Source organism: Nanorana parkeri, unplaced genomic scaffold (assembly GCF_000935625.1).
Source record: "Nanorana parkeri isolate BGI_ZX_2015 unplaced genomic scaffold, ASM93562v1 scaffold690, whole genome shotgun sequence".
NCBI classification, from domain to species: Eukaryota; Metazoa; Chordata; class Amphibia; order Anura; family Dicroglossidae; genus Nanorana; species Nanorana parkeri.
This window is the reverse complement of record NW_017306958.1, coordinates 572,373-590,552: the sequence shown is the minus strand read 5'-3', so window position 1 is coordinate 590,552 and position 18,180 is coordinate 572,373. Positions and strand designations below refer to the sequence as shown.

At 39.3% G+C, this 18,180-nt stretch overlaps 1 protein-coding gene across 1 annotated transcript in view; it reads right to left on the bottom strand.

Moving 5' to 3' along the window:
• Nucleotides 1–620: 620 nt before the first annotated feature.
• Nucleotides 621–18,180, bottom strand: part of TCF3 (transcription factor 3) — a 94,383-nt gene continuing 76,823 nt past the window's right edge. Inside the window, 11 exon segments of the mRNA XM_018563735.1 lie at nucleotides 621–1,115; nucleotides 4,989–5,126; nucleotides 11,132–11,373; nucleotides 11,945–12,104; nucleotides 13,133–13,253; nucleotides 13,906–14,085; nucleotides 14,193–14,266; nucleotides 14,491–14,569; nucleotides 15,187–15,245; nucleotides 15,372–15,486; nucleotides 15,744–15,883. Coding sequence (XP_018419237.1) covers nucleotides 4,990–5,126; nucleotides 11,132–11,373; nucleotides 11,945–12,104; nucleotides 13,133–13,253; nucleotides 13,906–14,085; nucleotides 14,193–14,266; nucleotides 14,491–14,569; nucleotides 15,187–15,245; nucleotides 15,372–15,486; nucleotides 15,744–15,883 — 1,307 coding nt within the window. The 3' untranslated portion in view covers nucleotides 621–1,115; nucleotide 4,989.

The following is an 18,180-nucleotide window of genomic DNA, read 5'->3' as shown; positions in this document are numbered from 1 at the left end:
ATTAAGCCAATATTCTGGGCCAGGGCATTACAATTATCAACTTTGCAAATGTATTTGATTACCTTTTTTGCCTCCCAGTATTCTTGTACAGGGTCTGGAACGTTTAGACCTAGCCTTCTCAAGCATGTTCATTTTTCTTTGTCAAGTGGGAATATAGAGACAATGGAATGATGTATCTATTAAACATGCTCTAATTAACCACAGGCAATGGTAGAACGAACCCCATGGCATCAAGCTCAAATGTGAACATTGTCAATAAACCTCAATGCATATTTCAAAAGCTTTTACAGAACTCACAAATTAGGTAAATGCTATTGACAAAGTCAAGTAAATTGATAACTTGCGGCTGATAGAAACACTAAAAAGTCATAGGAACAGAAGATTAGAAATATATGTACAACTCCAAAGACATTACTAAAAGTTTCCAAAAGAAGCCAAATTGCTTTTAAAATGTTTCAGACCAGAGTCCCATTCTTAGGTTGGGCAGTAATTACATTATAGGGAAGTTACAGACAAGGATATACCAAGAGGGTTGTGGTTCTTTTTGTAGAAAAATGTTGTTCTCAATTTTATTAAAAAAATGGAAAAACAAAACCTAAAAAAAATACTTTGTTCTAAGTTAAAAAAAAGAAAAAAAAAAGTCTTCATGAACATGAATGCACTACTTTTTCTTTATGTATACATTTCAGTTTCCCACACACAGCAGGATAAGAAGTCACTTTTTTTTAGTATAGGCACATGAAAAAAACATTTCACCCCCCAGAGCTGAACAATTCGTCAGCATCTGGATGACATTCTACAATTTCCACCAAGATTAAATAAGTTCATGTGTTTTTCTTTTTGTTAAGGCAAGTTGCTCTTGACTTCTCTTCTTGTTCCTTAAGCAGCAATCCAAAGATGAGATGTCAATCTGATTATTTTTTCGTCTTTATATTTTATTTTGTCCTGCACTGGAAATTTTGTATGTCCACTTATCAGGAAATTGTAATCAAGGCCACAAAAACATCCATGTTTTTAAAATTTGTCCAAACAATAAAAATGTAAAACACATCTTGAATTTATAAGTATATATAAAAAGGAGAAAAACTGAACAATTTCCGTAAAGCACAACGAACCTGTTGAGAGAAAATTAAAGTTACATTGGGAAATGTATACAATATAGATTTGTAAAAAAAAAAGCATCAGCTAAAAAATTAGCTAGCTTTTTTTAATTAACTTTGAAGATGAATTGCACAACAGTACCTGCAGCTCTACGTAAATATAAATACGTACATTTCCATAACCTGGTCACAAGCTCACTTTAAAGCCCAAGTCCAGCCAAACATTTTATTTAACTTTGGATAGAGTAGGGAAGTGTCAGAGTCTAGGTCATGTTTTTATTGCCATCTGTCATGATAGGAATAAAAGGGGAAATAACTCCAATAGGAACACAGATGAAAACAACATTCTAAAATTTTAAAATAAAAACTGGCCTGGAGGTAGGCTTTAAACCTGAACTTCAGTCAGATGTAAAAAACACAAAAAGGAATGCAGTCATGTCTTCGATAAAATGTATTTTCTAAATGCAACCAATTTAAGCACCTAGTAATAACCTTGATATTATTTTCCTTTATAACCAGTACACAGCACTCAAGACAGAGAAATACAGAACTCTGAGCTATCCAAACTCTTTTGCAGTACACATGCTGTTAGAGTGAACATGCTGACAGGAGAATCAATGCACGAGGAGCAAAAAAAACTTCAAGTTTATACACTTTCTCCTTCTAGTAAGCAGGTAGGTGTATGTTTTGAGTGTTCTAGATAAAACTGTGCTACTGCTGTAAAAGGATTATTGAAGATCTGGCTGTGCGGTCCAGAAAAGGTGCTTTCTTGGGTAACAAAACATTGATTAGAGATTTAGCAATATTTCACAGATAAAACAGTCTCCATTTATTGTACATGTAGTTTTGCTTATTTAGCAGCTTGCCTGGGGTTTAGCTTTATGCACTTGGCCCAGAAACTTTGAATATTTAAATATAAGTTTGGCATTATGAAAAAATGTGCCGCAAAGCCTTGATTATATTACAACCTAGGGCACCCTTCTAACAAACTACATCAATTTTTTTTTAAAAAAAAGGAGAACTATGAGATGAGTCATTTCCACTCACCTCATAGTTCTAGCCGACCTGTGACAATGAGACAGTCACAGGTCGGCTCAGTAGATCGGGAGGTGAGCGAACACATACCGGGTTCGCTCACCTCTCGATCCTGTCACGGCTCTCTGTCGTGACAGGGGGCGGGGCTGGATTCCCCTCTCCCCGCTCTGCCAGCGCTGACTGGCGGAACGGACGGGGGAGGGTATGATTCTAGATTCGTATCCTGCCACTTCTTGGCTAGTTGAGAGAAGGGAAAGGGAAATAATTCATGAAATGTTGGCCGAATGTCAGTATTGGCGGTACCAATGTAAATGTCTGCTAGGTGTCATGACCAATTGTTGACCAACATAAGCCTGCTAATATTCAATTTCTAACTCTAAAGGGTTTTACAAAAGAAGATGTAACCCAGTGTCGCCCCTTTTTTTCTTATAACCCACAAGCCATAGAGATAACCTTGTGTTTACTTTTGCTCAGCAGGCTGCCTGGCCATTCATATGCAGTAATATTCATAGAAGTCTATTCCATTAAATCCTCATCCTCATAGTTAGAGCCGGCCTGTGACAAAGAAGCTGTCACAAATCGGCTCTTATTGAGCGGGAAGTGAGCAGAAACATGCCGCTGATCCGCTCACTTCCTGATCGTCTCCCTGCAGTTAGCTGTGACTATCAGTCATTGCTCCCTGCAGAGATTTCCCCCTCCCCTCTCCGATCCACCAGCGCTGAGTGGACGAAAGGACGGGGAGGGGGCATACATAGCTTGCTAGCGCTCTAGATGGGCAGAGCCAGCTGTCCCTCACGCAGCTGAGCGGATCTCGACGTCCATGTCGGGATCCGCTCCGGCGTCTCAGTATACCGCGAGCTGTAGCTCGCGGTATACTGAGCTTAGGGTAACGGGAGGACGCTAGTTTGTGTCCTTCCGTTACCCTATGGGGAAAAACACTGACCCCATAGTTCTCCTTTAAAGTCACATTTATGAATTTGTCTTGCTCATAGTATAAATTATATCCTGTCTCAGGGAATACACTTGTCAATTTATTCATAACAAGTAGTTGCCAAGCCCCCCCCTTACATTTTTTTTCTTTTGTGTGTTCTATTGGGGTTTCTCCAAATAGAAGATCATCAACACAATTCCTACTGTGCTACGTAATATACTGGCCATCGGAGGCACAGCAGCAGGAGGATGAATTGCTGCCGTCTCAGGGCCTGAGGGATCTTTACACAACTGGCTCCATCCCTGTGAAGCAACAGCAGGCAAGGGAGCACAAGGAGGTTTGGGTGTGAGCGGGGAGGAGGAGGAGGACAGGCTTCCAGTGTTACATTTCACCCCTTCCAATCAGGAAATTGAGGGTATATCTCATCCTGCCAAACCCCCAAAAATGCACCAATTGCAAGAAAAACAGTGAAAGGTGACTGCCCCAGCAAGGCTTTTCAGTTGTTTCTTTGAGTGCATTGGCCAGGCCTGGCTGCTGGCAGTAGTCACAGGCAGTGACTAAAATATATTGATCTCAGATCACCTCAAGTCCATGGCAGATGTGGACACCCTAAAATAGACTTTTGGGTGTCCAAGATGCGCAACTAGCCAGACCTTGTCTGGTAAACAATCAAGCTGCTAACCTGCCCTGTAGTTCGTGTGCTGTCAGAGAGGGCATTCAGCACAGTGGGTAGTTTGTGACAAAGAAATCTGCCTGTTCCCTGGCACAGCCAACTAGATCACTTTAAAAATGAAGCAGCCCTGGATCAGCAGAAAGTCCAAAATCCCTGCAACTGAGGCTAAACAAATACATTTTTCTTGGAATCCCAACAACATTAATATATCTTATAGCATTACCATATCCTGCCTGCCACTGCTGCTGGCCTGCCACCATTACCATCTCATGCTGCATTTACTGCCCTCTTCTGGTGCTCTGGCACTGCAACACAATTTTTCCAGATGAGCTTGAGCTGCAAATTTGGTATTTTTTTCTGCACTGCGCCTCACAGTTTTTGTTGCATTATGGAAATCAGGCACTACGAGGTGCTACACATTTTTTCTACAGCTGGGCCTCAGCTGCAAAATTTATAGTATTTGCTGCAGGGTAAATCATGCACGGTGCCTCATAGTTTTCTCCATATTCCACTGCTCTGGCAATCAAGAATATTTGACACTACTGTCTCAGAAATAGCATACTCTACCTGTGATTTCTTAAAAACTGCGGCCTAGTAAAAGTGCTCTCATACTGTGCATGGAGTCTAAAATATTTTCTCGACTTGTTTTGATGAAATACACTGTCGATTTTTGATTAAAAGCATTCTGGTGTTTCTTGCTCGAAGGCCAAATATTTTTTTAATTACTGCGTAGGGAGTACAAGATTTAGCTGTCTTTCTGTGACAAGTACTTTGTAAAGTTGACCTTTTTTGTAGTTAAAAGCAGACTATTGTCCCTCCTGTTTAAAATGCAGCCTTCCAAAAGTGCTTAGATACGGTGTATGGAGCCATTAATCAAAATGCAGCCTGCAAGATATTAAATCTGCCTATGCAGTCTGTTCAATATTCCCTTGTTTTAACAGTGAAAAATAGATACTTTGTGTTTTTGTCCTGAAAAACCGCATGAGGTGTGAATAAGCAAATGAGGCCTACAAGAATTAAAAAATATCCATATGCCATGTGTTATTTTAATAAGAAAAAAATATATACACATTTTAAACTGTTTTTATACAGCTGCTGGTTAGGCGATACACCACCTAGCAGAGAAATGTTTTGTTTATTTTAAGGACAGCTAAATGTGTAAAGCAATACAGATTAGAAACAAAATCTAAGGAACCATACATATGTAAAAATATAATATACAAAAAAAAAAATATATAAAATGACTCACTTCACATGTGTCCCACTGAATTATGTGAGTCCCCAAGACCTGGAAGTCCCCCAGCAAGGCCAATTTGTGGGTCCACACCCGATACCTTTTCCTCTTCACGCCTTTTCAGACAGGCTGCCTTTGGATTTAGGTTCCGTTCTATGGAATAATACAGATCATCATGAAGAGGTTTCTATTCTTGTAAAACCCACAAGCTTAACAATCAGCTTTAGAAACAAGAAATCAACTTCCTTTTATGCAAGATGTCAAGTCTACAGTAAACTAGTTAAAGTAAGCTAGAAGTTTAGTAAACAGAAAAACAGAACAGAAAAGCATTGCAAAGTTATAAGTAAGTTTTGCCAAATACATACAAAACAGCCAGATGTATTACACCAGATTAATTTGCTGTTCAATAGCCTTGCTAATAAAAAAAAAACAAAAAAAAAAACAACTTCCTTACAAGCATTCACCAGATTTCATGGCAAACAGCAAATTAAAACTGGAGAAAAATTGACAATGTAACGCACAATAAGGTCAATAATAATCAAATTTGGTACCAAGATGAAAGAACATAGGCAATAGAATGTCCCTGTATACTACAGAATGAAAAAAGCAACAAAAAGTACTGAGAGGAAAAGCAATGCCTTGCAAGGATGTAGGTGACAGAACGTTAACTAGACCATGAAATCTAAAATACAAGTTTGCCGATATGAAAGCCATTCAAAAAAAAATGTTGTGTGGCTACAGTGGAAAGTGACCGAGGTGAACCAAAGGCATCAGATATGACAATGTAAATGGGGAAAGGTATATCGGATTTTCCTACACAGACTTTTTGTGTTCCATTTAAAATACATTGCAATGATCCTATCACAAATCTGAAATGACCACAGAAAATATTTATGGTATAGATATTCATTTTTTCTGTGAAAGTCAAGTAATGAGATTTTGTGGTATGGTTCATAGCGGAATACAGAATTTTAACTAAGGACCTGACCACAGCACCACAGTGGGGGAAACAAATTATACAAGACTTGTGCCTTTAACGCTTGTTGCAGACACTGGAGAAAAATAGGGGGCATATTTAGTTCCACGTGTCAAAAAACAGTCAGTACCTCTGCAAACATCCTTATGGTAAGACAATGGGGAGGAGAGATTGACTATGTGAAATGTCAAGGTTTCCATATTTCAGCTGCCTATATCTTAGATCTACTACTCATTTTAAACATGTAGCTCTCCATTAAAGCATGTATTAACCAAAATGTTTTTGTTTTAGTTGTGGATAGATTGGTGAGGGATTAGAAACCCAGTCAAGTTTTTATTGCTATGTCTCACAACTAGGTAGATTCACCCAGCGGTGTATTTAGCTTTGCTGCTGCCCTAGGCAAGGCAGCAACGCCGCCCCCCCGGACTGACCCGCCGATTCATGGACAGCACAGCACCACGACACAAAGCAGCAGCCGGTAGCTAGCACAACGCCGCTCTCAGCGAATCTGCCGCTCCAGGCAAACGCCTTGTTTGCCTCGCGGCAGATACGCCCCTGGATTCACCCTATATGTTCTTGAAAACACGTCACAGAGATCGAAACTGATGCGAAATACCAACTTTGACAGTTGTCACCAGAAGAGTTCCAGTGACAAGTGTCTAAGATGGGATTTGCCCTCACTTTGCAGAGACTTCCCCTTACTTCATGTGTCTGGTCCTAATCTAAAACCAATATAAAAATGTTTGGTTATACAAACGCTTTAAAAGGTAAATGCTGCCTATGATTTTTTTCATATTTTTCTTGATAAGTTTACTTTAATGTGCTTGCTTAATGAACTAAGAATGTGATAAAATCCTACTTTTCACAACTATATGGAACATATTTAGTAAAAACCTTAATGTTTTAACATAGTTGAGAATAAGCCTAAAACACTGCAGTACAAAAAAGGATCCTGATGTGAGGGCAAATGTTTTGCAACTGGTGTAAAAACCTGCAAGAGATGTGTGTTGAAATAAACAGAAATGTTGTAAGACAGGTGTTAAGAGTATGGTTAGTTTGTTGTAATTCAGTATCTATGAAAGATGGATCAAGTGGAAAAGTGACTAGGTTAAATGGATTCAGAAGAAGAAAAAAAAGTTAGCTGGAATATAAAGTTGTGGATTTTAGTGGAGGATACCTCGCACTTGCTGCTCCAGGCTCATAATGACCTGCACGGCCTGTTGTAGGATGATGAGCTTGGTCTGGGCTTTGTCTGCTTTTAAATGCATCTGCACCATGCGGCCCAATTCCTTGAAAGCCTCATTGATATCACGGACACGCACTCTTTCTCGCGCGTTGTTTGACATCCTCCTCTCACGATCTCGCCCGTCCTTGTCCTCCACAGTGTTTTCCTCCTTAACGCTTCCTCCGCTGTTGGACCCCAGGAAAGTGAAGGGTTAAAGGGGGAGGGGTTAGCTCAGAACCCCATTAAACCTTTCATTACCAGGGGTGCCAAATGACACATACGCCCACTCACTCAGACACAGACAAACAGACAGAGCTGTTGATATTCTATCTATATGCAGGCAAGAAAATTTAAGAGTTCCCAGGTCAGTTATTGAAGCCATCCTGCCTACTTGAAGAACTTCAGTTTTAATCATTAACCTTTCTGGCGGTATTCCCGAGTGTAGCTCGGGGTTAATTTTCAGTACCATAAGCACTAACCCCGAGCCCACTCTGGATTACACAGTAGCGTTACTCACCTTGTCCCTCGAGCCTCGCTGTGTCCTCCGGCCGATGCCGGCATCTGTCTTCCAGGTTCTGTCCCTTGCGAGTGTCCGTGTCGCAGGGGGACGGAACCGGCGGGAATTTAAAAAAAAGAAAGAAATAATCAGACGACCAGGGAGGTTAAAACTCAGTTGCGCTATTGATTATAGTGGCCATTTAGAAGATACCTAGTATCTTTCTCTTATTAGGCCTCCTCTGAGCGACCCTATAGTTAGCTGAGTGACTCTGTTTTAACAGCAAAGGGAAATCTCAGCATAGCGGCAGTATCAGGACCGAAAAACATTGTAATACGCAAGTTAAATTGTTGGCACCACACAGTAAAAACTGCCCAGGTGCACTCAAGGCAATTATATATAAATGGTTCAGTGGAATAGGCACTCATGGGTCTTGTAATGAGGCAACATAGATGCATTTATTGGTTGAGAAAGACGAGCAGTACCTTGTCGAAACATCGACCAATAAATGTACAGGTCTACTACAGTGGACCTTAATGACTACAGTTAAGATTATCCTGATATTATTCTGTCGCAAAAAGTGTTCTGGGATCTACTGTATCAAAAGGAAAAAGCCAAGGAAAAAAGTGGCTTGTACAGCAGCGTCACCAAAGAAATTAGGCCGACAAGCCATTTTACAAAAACAGGCATATAGCTCATAAAATGCAACTATTTGCCTCTACGTTGATAGGTGCCTGCAATGATTAATTTGATGGATGAAAATATAGAATTGCAAATGTACAATAAAACACTTTTTCATATAACTTTTTGTTTAGTAAGAGCTCCAAAGGAAAAATTATATTTTGTGGCTCCATCTCTGCAATATTTAATCAACTGAAATTTCGTAGAGAACACCTTTTTTTCAGCTTTATGGATGAAAACACACTAAGTTGTCCTATGTTACCATCTTAATTTGGACAAGGTATTACTTCTGTTTTGCCTGAATATAAATAGAATTCAACAACTCCGCCCATGAGCATCATTATTTCTACATAAAATGCCAGTAATATAGGCTTAAATCTTGATGTTTTAGAAAACAGAGTTGAAAAACAAAATACCTCAAATGGTACCAGTATCTTAATGTGGCTTAGAAATATTTTGATACATTCCAGGTATAAATAGCCATTAGGGACAAATTATGTTGTTTGTAGTGGTTTAATATTTTGCTACATCTTGCAGGTAAAAATACAGGCAAAAAAAAGAATATATACCCATAAGGCACTGAAAAGGTTTGATTATGGTAGTTGGAAATTGCAGAATGCTCTAAAACCTTCCCAAACACATCAAGGATTCGGTGTATGGTCACCCCCCAGTCACAATGTGCAAGGTCATAAACATGAACATGGGTATCTCTACCTGTACAACAAAGGAGATTAAGCATCTGTAGCTGCTGTGGGGAACCAGGGATATTTTTCAAGGAGGTTTTTAAGTAGGGCTATGCGTAATTATCTGCAAGCCTTTATTATGTTAAGGAATAGGGGTAGGACACTAATTGTCTCTCCTTGTAATGGGGGGAACAGGTGTTTTTACGGTACAGAGTTTCTGCATGCAGAAGTAGTTGAGGACTAAAATGTAAAAACTGCCGTTTTAGAAGATGTGAATAGGACTTTGGAGGAATACAGCCATATAGCATGGGTGACCATGAAGAAACAAAAGGACTGGCTGCTCATAAAAAAAAAAAAAAGTATTAAAAGCAAGCAGCAGCCAGTATACCTGCTTAATTTAATTTTCACTGGGAAGTCTTGGAAAGGGAATCATTGCTCAGATTCTTCTGTATTACTGATACCAGTCAGACTCTAGATCAATAGCATCTTTACTTTGACAATAGTCAAACATAAAGCAAGTGAGAAGTAAGGTAGTGAATCGCTATAAACGGATCAGGCAAAACTAAATGGTTACATCACTGACCAAATTATTTTGGAGGCCATCGATTTGAATCTGTTGGTAACTAAACGTACATTCACACACAAACACACAACACCGCCCGCATCCTTCCCCTCCCCCCCCCAACAAAAAGCTTAGCATAAACATGAGGATTCTCAGTCTGAAAAACTAAAGAATATTTTTTTGAACTAATTAATATGCTTGCTCTAACATACTCATTTTGTTCTTCATATTAGCACTAACCTTGGCGTGATAGGAGTAGTTTTACACTTACAAGACCTTACCTTGGCATACTACAAATATGAACTATATTCCAATGCCTGTTCAAGTGTGTTTTTTTTCTCTGGAAGAAAATTAAATATTATACTGCATCTGTATATACTCGAGTACAGAGCTGGTGCAGCATGTAACAGAAGCACTACCAGAACCACAGGTCCCCCAGCTGCCATATCAAATGAGCAGTGAGTGCAAAGCCAATTGGGCAGTGTGTGTGGAAGGGGCAAGAGGATGCAAGGACTGGAGGAGGTAGGGTTTGGAGAACTGTCTGTGAAAAATATAAGATGGTAGAATGAAGAGTAGGAAAATGAGACAAAAAAGTAAAGATGAAGCTTTATAAAGACACGTGTAAAAGAACTGATGCAAGAAGAGCAAAGCACAGACTGAATTGTACCCACTAATTGGGAAGTCGGAACAGCAGAGGTAATATCCATACGCCTCACCAATAATATTTTTAGATTCTGGATAAAAAGGTTTGCACAGAAATGGATGCATTATTTTGAAAATGAGTAGATTTAGCATGCACAGCCAGTTACAAACACAAGTGTTAAAACATCTACTTCTTACATATCCCTACTACCTTAAAGAAGAGTCTCACCCAAAGTTTTCATTTATTTTGAGTGGAGAATATCAGTAGAAGGCCAATGTGTAAAATTATACTTACCCTTGTAACCCTTAATATGTAGATCCAGCTCTGTTCTTTAGTTTGAGGTGGGAAGAACTACTGGATCCTCACATCAGAGCTGCAAAAGGTTTGTATAACCAATTTCTGTCCACCTAAGGGTCTGTATTATATTCAGTATGATTTTTTTTGAGTTGGGTATTTTAGTTAGCCTGGTCATACACTCCCCCTTCACAATAATGTATGTATGTATGTATGTATGTATGTATGTATGTATGTATGTATGTATGTATGTATGTATGTATAAAGGAATAAAGGAATGAATGAATGAATGGAGGCCTTTAAATATAACAGATCAATATCTCACAAAGAGACAGTAGTCCAATTTTTGGTTTGTCTCTGATTGTTGGTGTTTCAAACCATACATCAACTAAATGTGTCCCTTCTGGATAAAGAAAGGGATAATGCAAAACACTAGCAAGCAAGGAGTGGGAGAAGAGTATACATGCAATGCCCCAAAGCAGGAGACTGAGTTAGAAGGGGTACTCTGCATGTATATCCCATTGGTGGAGGGCAGAGGAGGAGGGAGGAACAGACAGACAGATCCATGCCCCACTACTTCGCATCAGGTCCCGCTCACCTCTCACTTGCTGCTCCAGGCTCAGGATCACAGAGACGGCCTGGTGCAGAATCAGGAGCTTGGTCTGTGGCTTCTCACTGTTTAGGTGCAGCTGGCACATCCGCCCCAGCTCTTTAAATGCTTCGTTGATATCTCTGACTCGAAGCCGTTCCCTGGCATTGTTGGCCACTCGCCTTTCCTTTTCTCGCTCAGCTTTTTGTTCTGGAGGAAGGTTATCATCTTCCTCATCATCTTCATCTTGACTAGAGGGAAGGTGGAGTTAAGAGGATAAGTGTATATAGGAAAATTAGGAGCTATTTGGGGCAGAGGTGGGTGCTAAAATAATCCATTGCCAAGCAAAATATACTTTGGATTAGAAGTGGTCCTACCCTATAAATCATCAGTATCCACTGCTGTGAAACTTTCTTGTCACTTTAAAAATTGTAAGACATTTGCTTACCAAAACCGCTGTTGCAGCCAGTCTTTGCACTGTTGCACAGCTACAAGTGCTGGCAGAATCTTCATCATCCGACATTTTCAGGTGCCACCAAGTAACTAGTGTGCCTCTGCAACTCAGAAGGGACAAACTAGTGACATTACGGCTGGGATGGAAGGAGATTAATGCCGAAAATTCTATTCAGAGAGCAAAGATCAGTTGCAAAAGGGGTGGTATTGGCAAGTATTATACATGTTTAGTTTTCTTAGAATGCTTTGTTTTTTTTTTTAAACGGACAAGAGCCTCCTCAAGGCAGCTACTGCTAGGTGAACAAAAAATGCCTATTCATAGTACCCATCTTTCCCTAGAGTGCATGCTTCCCTCCCACTTAATAAGACCTGTTCACTGAGCAGCGTGTCCGGCTCCTCTGCGATTTAGAATCCTTCTTCTCATCGTCTGACAAATCATCCACTGAACGATTCTCTTCATCTTCTTTACTTTCCCTTTTAATGTCTGATATTGCAGATGACACAACAGCCCTGGCTACTGCTGAAAGTCCTGCAAAAGGAAAAAAGGATAAAAGATTTCACTCCCTTCAGATTTCCTTACCATTATACAGTTTAAATAGAATGCTTCCTTTGGCTAGTGAAAAGAGCCAAGACCACATTTCAGGTGATATCCAAACACAGAATAATATGCATGGGTCTAGAAAATCTCCAAGACTACCATAGGTCCACCCTCCTAGATCCAAACATAATAATTTGGTAAACTGTGATACTAGCAGTTACATTTATTTTGAGGATGGCTGAATCTAAAAGCTTACTTGAGTAGGCATATGCAACTTCTGGTTAACCCTTCAAAAACCCAGACTGCTCTCCCTCCATGATTTACATAATTAAGCTGATCACACCCAACATGACTTCACTTAGGTAGCCCAATTGAAAATTTTGCAATATGGATTCCCAGTGTAAACATGACTAATTGGAAGAATGCTATTGCACCGTTCAATTCTTAATTTGGCAACATTTATAATCTACTGTCCTTTTATGATCTGACTCTCTATTCAGCACTGCTAAATCTTTGGCAAATCTCTAAATGTATTTTCCTCTAACATAATATGCCATAATATGGAATTGAATCAAACATCAGACAACTGACCTAAAATGGGAAGGGAAACTGAACAAAATGTTCAATAAACAAGCACATAGAAGCTAACAATAGATACTCTCATTGAAAATATTATATTAGGTTCCCAATAATATCACAGATAGTAATAGCTCCTTCTCAGAGGTGGTAATCAACTTCAATACTCAATCCTTCTGTAAGAATCATAAGCATTGTGCTCTCAAAGTTCCAGGCTTAATAGCTGAAGAAATAAGGAATATTAGAACTTCTTAAAAATAACAGCCAAAAACCAGACTTTAGGAAAATCTGTGTGCCTTATACATATTACCTTTTTAACCTAATACAATAGAACCAAAACCTGACCACCACACAGTCAAAGACATTTTCAATACAAATTTCTCCATAAATGATACTGAATAGGATTTTTTCTAATAGTTAATGATCTTGCTTTTTATTCTTACCGGTATAGGAATCGGTTTGTCTGGTAAGATCAGGCAGAGATCCTTGCTGTATGGGTAGCGTGATTGAGTTATGAAGCATACTGGGTGCATTTGATATCCCATCTTCTGCTTGGCTTGAAGCCTAAAACAACAAGTTTGGTAGAAATAAGTATAGACAGAAGTTAACAGCTTACATTTCTTCTGTTAATACAATTGCAAATTTAAAAGGAGGAGAGCAGAGTGTAGTCATCACCTGCTGAACCACTGAGATATCAGAGGTTCATGCATAGTCAGTCGAGTCTGATCATCATGTAATTAAACTAGAATATAGATTTGCCTTCTTACTTTTGGACTGTGGAACTTAAAAAGGTCAGTCAATCCAGATATTTCCTTTCTGGTATGTACAAAAGAGTTGAAATACCTTACAATTATAGGGGCTCCAAGATCTTGGAGCTTGAGTTTCAAGGCCTGTATAGTTGCCATAGCTTTTACAAAGGGGTTCCACACTTCTTGTTGGACATACACATCTTTTTTTAGTTTCTTTCCCAATTTGTAGAGTCCCTAATAACTGTCTGTAAGGGAGTAAAATCATCAGCTGCTGAACCACGGAGCTATCAAATTGCCATGCAGAATCTGTTTTCCATTAGTCTAAAGACACTTGCACATCGTCACTGTGCTTCCTGAACACAACCTACACATTTAAAGATGCAAAAAAGGCTGTTTTGTTTTTAATTCATGTATGTATGCATGTCTATGTATGCATTTAGGTATGTATAGTGCCAACAAATCCTAACCATGGAGTGTCGATTTGCCAGTGAAAGCACTGCACTCGAAAAGTTGGCTCCGAGCACCCCTGCTCCTGCTGCTAAGAGTGCATGCATATCTTCATGGCCCCCTGGGAGAGAACCAGTCTGTCCCACCGCATGACTTCTTAAAACATGGATGGCCTCATCAAGGCGGTCCTCCATCTTGTTCTGTTTTGGAAGTAAAATAAGGCATGTGTAATTAGTTGTATTGTCAACTATATCTAACATTTTTAAACATCAAACACAGGTGAAAAAAAAGTTTTCAGCATACATACCAATGTGTGTAGTGTGCCCTCGTAACTGGGGCTCAGGGCTCCTGGCACATTTGCTCTAGGCCACTGCCCTGTTCCTAATTAAAACATAAATACAGACATATTAATACTGGGAAATGTACGAGTGAGTGAGTGTGTGTTTTATTGCCTGGTACCCCAGTAAGAAAAGTTTTTCAGTCCTCATGTACCAAAATATACAACTGGGGTGCAAAGAAAGAATTACCGCCGCTTCTAATGTGTGTAATGAAAATTAGTTCCGATATTAAATACAAACACATGCAAACATCGAAAAATCTCAGACCTGTCATTCCCTGAGGTGACCCCACAGGTGTTGAAGGGCTAGAGGAAAAGTTTGTGCTGGAATGATCGGGAGAATAAATCTACAAAAAAAGAATTAACAAGGGTTAAGTCAAGTGTTAAATCCACAAGAAACAAATCTGTCTGATTCAAACCTGGAGAATAGAAAATGGTTCAAAATTGGATCTGCTGTTCAAACCAACCACTCAGAGTTCTTGTTAAATTTTGTATGAAATAAAAAAAAAGGTGTAATCTGAGTGCTGACAACAACTCTGGTGTTGGTCATTTTCTTTTCTGCAGTTTTAACAATTCAGCACCAAAGTTAAGGTCATAAAATCGGTGTATGAATCAACAAGCAATATATTGTTCTAAAATACAAAGCAGCTAAAAACCACTAAGTACAATCAATACCTGATCATGCAAATTATTCTTACATATTGTAGAAAGGCTTTTTCTGCACTAATTCTTACACATCTGTCTGATTAGAGGGACAGGGAAACCATAAACGTTTTTTTTTTTCTAAACACAAAAGAATTGCGGTTTTGAAATTACCTTGTGGCAATACTGCGTGGCTATATGCGATGCAGCTAGCTAATGTTTGCTTTTTATTGGTTTTATATAAATATCAGTTGCCGTGTTATCCCTGTACTCATTAATTGTAAATTAATTCCAGCGGTATATAAACAATAAATTGACTTACAGAAGCTAAAGCTTTTCCAAGTGCATCTCCTGAGCTGCCAGTGGTATTCCCTCTGTTTCCTACAGAAAAAAAACCACACAAAATATTAAATAATTTCCCCCTCCCCAATTGCTAGACCATTAACTGTGCTGATTTATACAGAATGGGATTACCAATAGATTTGGACAACAGTCTAAACTGCATACCTATCATGGTGTCTCCGCTACTAATGGGGGGGGTATGTGTAGAAACGCCATACTGTGCACCAGAAGAGAAACTTGACACAGCAGGGTTCACCTCACTAGAATGCACTGGAAATCCCTGGGAAGAGAAGAATGACAATGGTAACACACATACATGAAATTTATTGCTACAAATCTAAAACATCAACAATTAACAGGTTGTTTTAGGAAAAATTCAGGTTATTCAAATATAGGTTAAGACATTAAACTAATGGTGTTGTTTTAACCCAATAAGAGTAAAACATCACGTGTATCCTATATTTGCTGAAAAATACTAACAAATTACTTCTCAATACCATGGTCCTCCTTAACAAGTGCAGTTTTGTCAGTACTTACTATCCGTTCGTGGGCATGTAGGCCAGTGAAACCTGAGGGCTGGGAAAGAGAAGCCTGAGAGCTGCTGAGAATAGAGCCATAACTGCCTTGTCCAATACCACCCGAAGAGGCCCAGATATCCGAGGAATTATGAAGTCCATCTAAGAGTGAGAAAGGAAAAAACATGACATTTTTAATATATTTTATCGACTTAAACAATGTAGAGCATCTGATAAACAACTATGATAACATATACAACATAAAAAGCAATGAAAATAGCAAATATTTTAAACAATAAAACTGCAAGTATAGATAGGGGCTGACATAAAAAATAGACAAAGTAGTATTTGTCATTTCCCCAAGAAAAAGACAGCAATGAGAGTTTTGGTCACTACACCTATCACTTTTATAGCCACTTTCATGAGGTATTAGCCAGAGTATGTGATGGGACAGCTCCGTAACACTTTTAAACAGACATCCTAACTCAAACACACCACAACATATTGGTTGCTCTGTCTGATAGAACTTCCTACATGAGCCCCAAAAAATTAAATTTTTGAACAAGCAAACGACTATGTAGCAAAATGGGCATGACCACCTGTTATACTGGGTAACAGTGGCATACTTTGTTGCCACTTATAAAACTGATCATGGCTATAAACAGGGCTTGAAAAATGTTAGGGTGTCTCACCAGTCAGTCAAAAATATCACCAGTCAGCATGACTGGACTATAGCCTTGCAATTTATGTTAAAAAAGTTTGGGGACAGATAGAGCTTTCTTTTGGAGGTATATACTCACCACTGGGGGGGGGGAAGGTGGGTTATTTTTTTTTACTATATAATGAAAAAAGTACCATAAGTGTAAAAAAAAAAAAAAAAACAACAAAGTTTCCCTACGTTCTGTTAACAGAACGTAACAGAACATAGGGAACCCATATTTTTGGTAACACATAAAAGTCGGGATTACGTCGGGTAAATAGACACCAAACATGTCAAGCCTTAAAATTGCATGCGCCCACAAAAAAACGCTTAAAACGCTTTTATTGCTCATCAGTTTAGTGTTATCAGTGATTAATGGCCCTAAAATTATTGCTCTCACTCAGTTTGCGGTGATATGCAACATGTGCGGCACAATAAGTGCAATCGTCGTTTTTGCACGTAGGCGCACCCGACGCATATCTGCGTGTGTATGTGGGGGGCGGGGACTTAAAAAATTGTTTTCTAATTTTTTTTAATGCTTTATTTTTTTATGATTCTATCATTTTTTTGTTACCTTTTTTTTTTTTTTTTACACACAACTTTATTGCCATTACATAGGGGGGCTAAGAATCCCCCTATGTGATAGCCAATTTACATGACAGGTCCTCTTTATGGAGACATCAGGCTTCATCAGCTTCTGTAGCTGGAGAGTGACACTGAATGCAGGAAGTGATGTAATATACATCACTTCCTGCATTCAGGGACTGAGAGAAGATCAAAAGGGAGACCGTATACTGATCTCCCTTTGATCTCCTGTCACAGAGCCGTGCCAGTCCCGGCCGCATCGGGCACAGTGGATCTCTGGACCGGCAACAGTAGTGACAGCTGCTAATACAAGCGATCGAGCGTCTCTAGAGACGCCCGATCGCTTGAATGTAAAGCTCCCAACTGTCCGTGTAATTACAATGGCCGGCCGGGAAGCTGCTAGTCGGGCTCCACCGTCCTCTCGTCACAGACGAGCAGACAAGTGGATTTTTCAAGCCCTGGCTATAAACATCTGTATATTTTTCATAATCTTCTGTGAGCATGAAGCTGGTATAAGCGCCCTTTGATTGCCTTTGGGCTAAAAAAGCTAGTTTTGAGTTTAAGAACATATTTTCTAGTTAATGGGAAACTACATTGTATTTTTAACAACAAACGGGTATATGTTGAGTTAATATTGTAATGTTTACATTAGCATTATTTTAAATCAGACCTGCACATTTTTAAATACATGGGGAACAATACCTTCATTATTACACATATAGACTTATATTTCTCTAGTGACAACCTGTATCCTAGCCTCCCTGACCAACAGCTGCTGAGATAAAATCTGAGCCACACAGAGCTTGCATTATTTTCAACTTATCAGACTTGACTGGTAGACCTGCACTGTGAGCAGGAGCAATTGAAAATCACAATTACTGTGCACCAATAATAAGCAAGAAAAAAATCCTACATATGTAAATGCACAAATAGGGCTTTCACCAAGTACATGATCTAAATACCTATATACAAAAGACAGACTTCTAATATATTAACACCGATTCATTAACCTCCCTGGCGGTATGATTATCTCAGTATTTTTTTCCCATTTTTTTTACTTTTGAACTTCTCGCCGGTTCCACCCCCCTGCAATGCTGGCGCTCGCAGGGAAGGAACCCGGAAGACGCCCGAGTGTGGCTCGGGGGTAAATGCTTTTGGTACAATTTACCACCCA